Below are 3,832 nucleotides of genomic sequence, written 5' to 3' on the forward strand. Positions count from 1 at the left end.
GCTTGCCTTACCTTACAAATCTTTGTAGCCTGCTTAATTCTCTCCCACACTCCATCCTCTACTTATACAGTGCTTGATTTTGTTGTATCTCTCAAGAGGGAGATCAATGGAGGAGACAGTAGTTCTGTACCCATCACCACATGGATGGGCTCGAATCGGTTTTCTTTTTTTTTTTTGATGATTTTTTTATTAATTTATTCATTATCATTGTATTTTTTATTTGTATTATTAAAATTATACTAACTTATTAAATCCAATTAAATTAATGACTCGGTCTCGATTTTTTCTTCTCCGAGAATACTTACGAAGTGGTAGTCCGCGGGATATTGCATACCACCTGTGAAGTGGTAGCTACTTGTCAAGGAAAGATAAACGCAATCGTCTTCTTTTGCCTTGAAAATTTAGAAGATGGATCTTGCGTACTAAAACACATGGATTCTGACGTCCTACTATATATTTAGGTTTAACTGGTAGCTAGGTTGCTACGATTTTACTGTTCTGGTAGAGTACAAGAAACCAAGATGAAAGACTTTGAGAACGATTATATATGTAGTAGGTATATAGACAAATCATTGAAAACTTTGGTACAACATCTTGTTTCCGACCCTATTTCATGCTCAGATGCTGTTTGTGACATCGTTCCTTTCTTTTTGAAACTGCTCCACACAGATTGCTTGCTCTCTCTCTTTCTGTCTCTCCAAGTACACACAAAGGTATAGGAAAGGGTACGAGCAGCCATGGAGGAGGCCATAGTTCTGTACCCATCACCACCTATTGGCCATTTGATATCTATGGTGGAGCTAGGGAAACTCTTATTGACCCAAAAACCTTCCCTTTCTATTCACATACTCGTCACTTCTGTGCCCTATGATTCTGGCTCCACTGCCCCTTACATTGCCAACGTTGCTGCCACCATTCCCTCGATCAAATTCCACCATCTGCCTACTGTAACCCTTCCTTCTACAAAAACCACCCATCATGAAGAACTCACTTTTGAGGTCCTTCGCCTCAGCAATCCTCACGTTCGTGAACAGCTATTGTCCATTTCCAAAAACTACACCATTCATGGACTTGTTGTGGACGTCTTTTGCTGTGCTGCTCTCTCTGTTTCCAAGGAACTCAATATCCCTGGCTACCACTTCTCCACTTCTGGTGCTGGTGTTCTCGCTCTTTTCCTTTATTTCCCAACCATTCATAGCACCACCACAAAAAGTCTGAAAGATCTCAAGTCCCTTCTTCATATTCCCGGTATTCCACCAATTCCATCGTCTGACATGCCAATACCGGTACTTGATCGCGACGATAAGTCCTATGAGAACTTTTTAGATTCCTCAAGAAGCTTTCCCGAATCAGCAGGTATTGTCGTAAACACTTTTGCCTCACTTGAAGCCAGAGCTGTGAAAACATTATCAGAGGGATTATGTGTACCCAACAACCGCACACCGCCAATTTACTGTATCGGACCATTGATAGCCACTGAAGGTCCTAAAGATGATGCAGGCACTCGCAATGGCACTACGCTGGAGTGTCTAACATGGCTGGACTCGCAACCAGTTGGAAGTGTTGTTTTTCTATGTTTTGGTAGTTTGGGGCTGTTCTCCAAGGAACAGTTAAGAGAAATAGCTTTCGGGTTGGAGAGAAGTGGTCACAGGTTCTTGTGGGTGGTTCGGAATCCGCCATCTGATAAGAAAAGCGTGGCACTCTCGGCACGTCCAAACATTGATTTAGACGCATTGCTCCCTGAAGGTTTCTTGGATCGAACCAAGGAGAGGGGACTCGTGCTGAAGTCGTGGGCCCCGCAAGTAGCAGTGCTGAACCATCCATCGGTAGGCGGGTTCGTAAGTCATTGTGGATGGAACTCGGTGCTGGAAGCAGTTTGCGCAGGTGTGCCATTGGTGGCTTGGCCACTATACGCAGAGCAGAGGGTCACTAGGATCTTGTTGGTGGAGGAAATGAAACTTGCATTGCCGATGAATGAATCTGACAACGGATTTGTGAGTTCGGCCGAGGTGGAGGAGCGAGTTCTAGGGTTGATGGAGTCGGAGGAAGGTAAGTTGATTAGGGAGAGAGCCATAGCCATGAAAATTGCAGCACAGGCCGCATTGAATGAGGGTGGTTCTTCTCGGGTGGCTTTGTCTAAACTTGTTGAGTCATGGAAAGACAAATGATTTTATTATTCCACATGTTTAGAGGCTGGAATCCACTAAGAAACACGATGCACCATATAAGGAAATAACCACAACTCCCGCTCATGCGCGGTAGGTGTGAAGATGGTGTTTATTCTGTGAAACTATGTCCTTCCTCATCTCAAGCTCATGCCATTACCTTTGCAGGCACTCGTGTCTCGTATGACATATTTTTACACAAACTATGTCCTTCCTCATCTCAACCCAGTTCCAAACTTCTGTCTTCTTTTTTTCATAGTTATAACTTATCTGTGTCGTCCTCTTATTTTTTATTTTCCTGCGTTTCGTGTCAGTGCAGTCTTTATTGTCATGCGTTTCATGTGGATGTAATAGGTCGCACAATAGTCATGCTCCTCTTGAATATTTGTATCATTTCGTCAAGTACTGCTGATTTTTCTCTTATGCATAATAAGTTGGATGTGTGTTTTATTCTTGTTCACTTTACGACTATGGATGAAAATCATTTTTTTAGAAAAATTAAAAACATTTATTCCGACAAAGATGATGAATGTATCAAACTTAAATCTATTGTTGCTGCTTGTGGTATTAGCTATTTTACCATTGTACCATGACACGATTAAAAGATTGAAATCTTATTCCAAATGCAAGAGTATCGAAGTAATAAATAACCTGACAAGACCGAGGTCGAATCACAGAGAGGTGAACTATATAAATTACAAATAATATATATATTTAATAAAACAAAGAGTTTATGAGAATTTTATTGGATATTGATGTAAGAATTAAACAAAGATAAAACAATTATCAAGGATAAAGGATCTATTAATGGTATTTCAAATAAGTATAGTATAAACTCTTTTTATTACTCAACCGGAAACCACATACAGAGGAGGTTCCAATCGGATTATAAATTGTTAACATGATTACATTAGTTATCTTATTTGAATAATGTTAATACTTGTAAATGTTGTCAGGTATTCATGATGTTAATTTATGTCAACAACAAATCAAGTTCCTTTCATAGCACATGTATCAGTTATACCATACAGTTGGGCTATGAAAATGCCAAGTATTTGTTGTACCAGGGGTTATACAATATAAATCTAGATTAACCATTTAACAAGCAAAGTATTAAGAGTGAATAAAATAACAAATACAAAACATGTTAGTATCAAACATTAAAGTCCATGTTGAGTTTATATTACACTTATTCTTACACCATTAGTGTACCCGTTTCACCTTGACATGATAAACTTAGCTAAACATAATGAAAGAGAGGAACATAAATAAATAAGAGGAGAACATGATTATATAAGTATAGCAAAGGAAATGAAAGACATAAACAAGAGATTAATGAAAGCAAAACTTAAACATTACAAAAATATAAAGAAAGAGAGCAAGAATATGATCTTGATCTGAAAACCAAGATGTCTAAATGCATGACAAATGCCTCCTTTTATAGGCCAAAATTCAGAACTATTGATTTGATGACTAATTGTTGAATGGGTGGCCACATCTTGACTTTGTGACAATCATTATCTTCTTGTCTAAACAAAACGTCATTGTTAACATTAGAATTTGAATAGATAGTCTTCATGAAAGTTTTGGGCAAATGTCTTAACTTTCCAACAAAATAAGAATCGGTGCATTTAGACTTCTAAAACTCGAGATATGGGCTGAACACT

The 3,832-nt window shown here is 38.7% G+C and overlaps 1 protein-coding gene across 1 annotated transcript; it reads left to right on the top strand.

The window, feature by feature from the left end:
* Window positions 1-620: 620 nt before the first annotated feature.
* LOC133699039 (UDP-glycosyltransferase 88A1-like) lies at window positions 621-2,625 on the top strand. The gene has a single exon (XM_062122164.1). It carries the CDS (start codon window positions 738-740, stop codon window positions 2,166-2,168), a length of 1,431 nt encoding a protein of 476 aa, XP_061978148.1. The 5' UTR covers window positions 621-737; the 3' UTR covers window positions 2,169-2,625.
* The last annotated feature ends 1,207 nt before the right edge of the window (window positions 2,626-3,832 follow it).

The sequence above is a fragment of the Populus nigra genome, chromosome 7 (genome assembly GCF_951802175.1).
Source record: "Populus nigra chromosome 7, ddPopNigr1.1, whole genome shotgun sequence".
NCBI lineage: Eukaryota > Viridiplantae > Streptophyta > Magnoliopsida > Malpighiales > Salicaceae > Populus > Populus nigra.

Excerpts from the sequence above, each read along its gene's own strand:
- LOC133699039 (XM_062122164.1), top strand. The coding sequence starts at position 738 with ATGGAGGAGGCCATAGTTCTGTACCCATCACCACCTATTGGCCATTTG.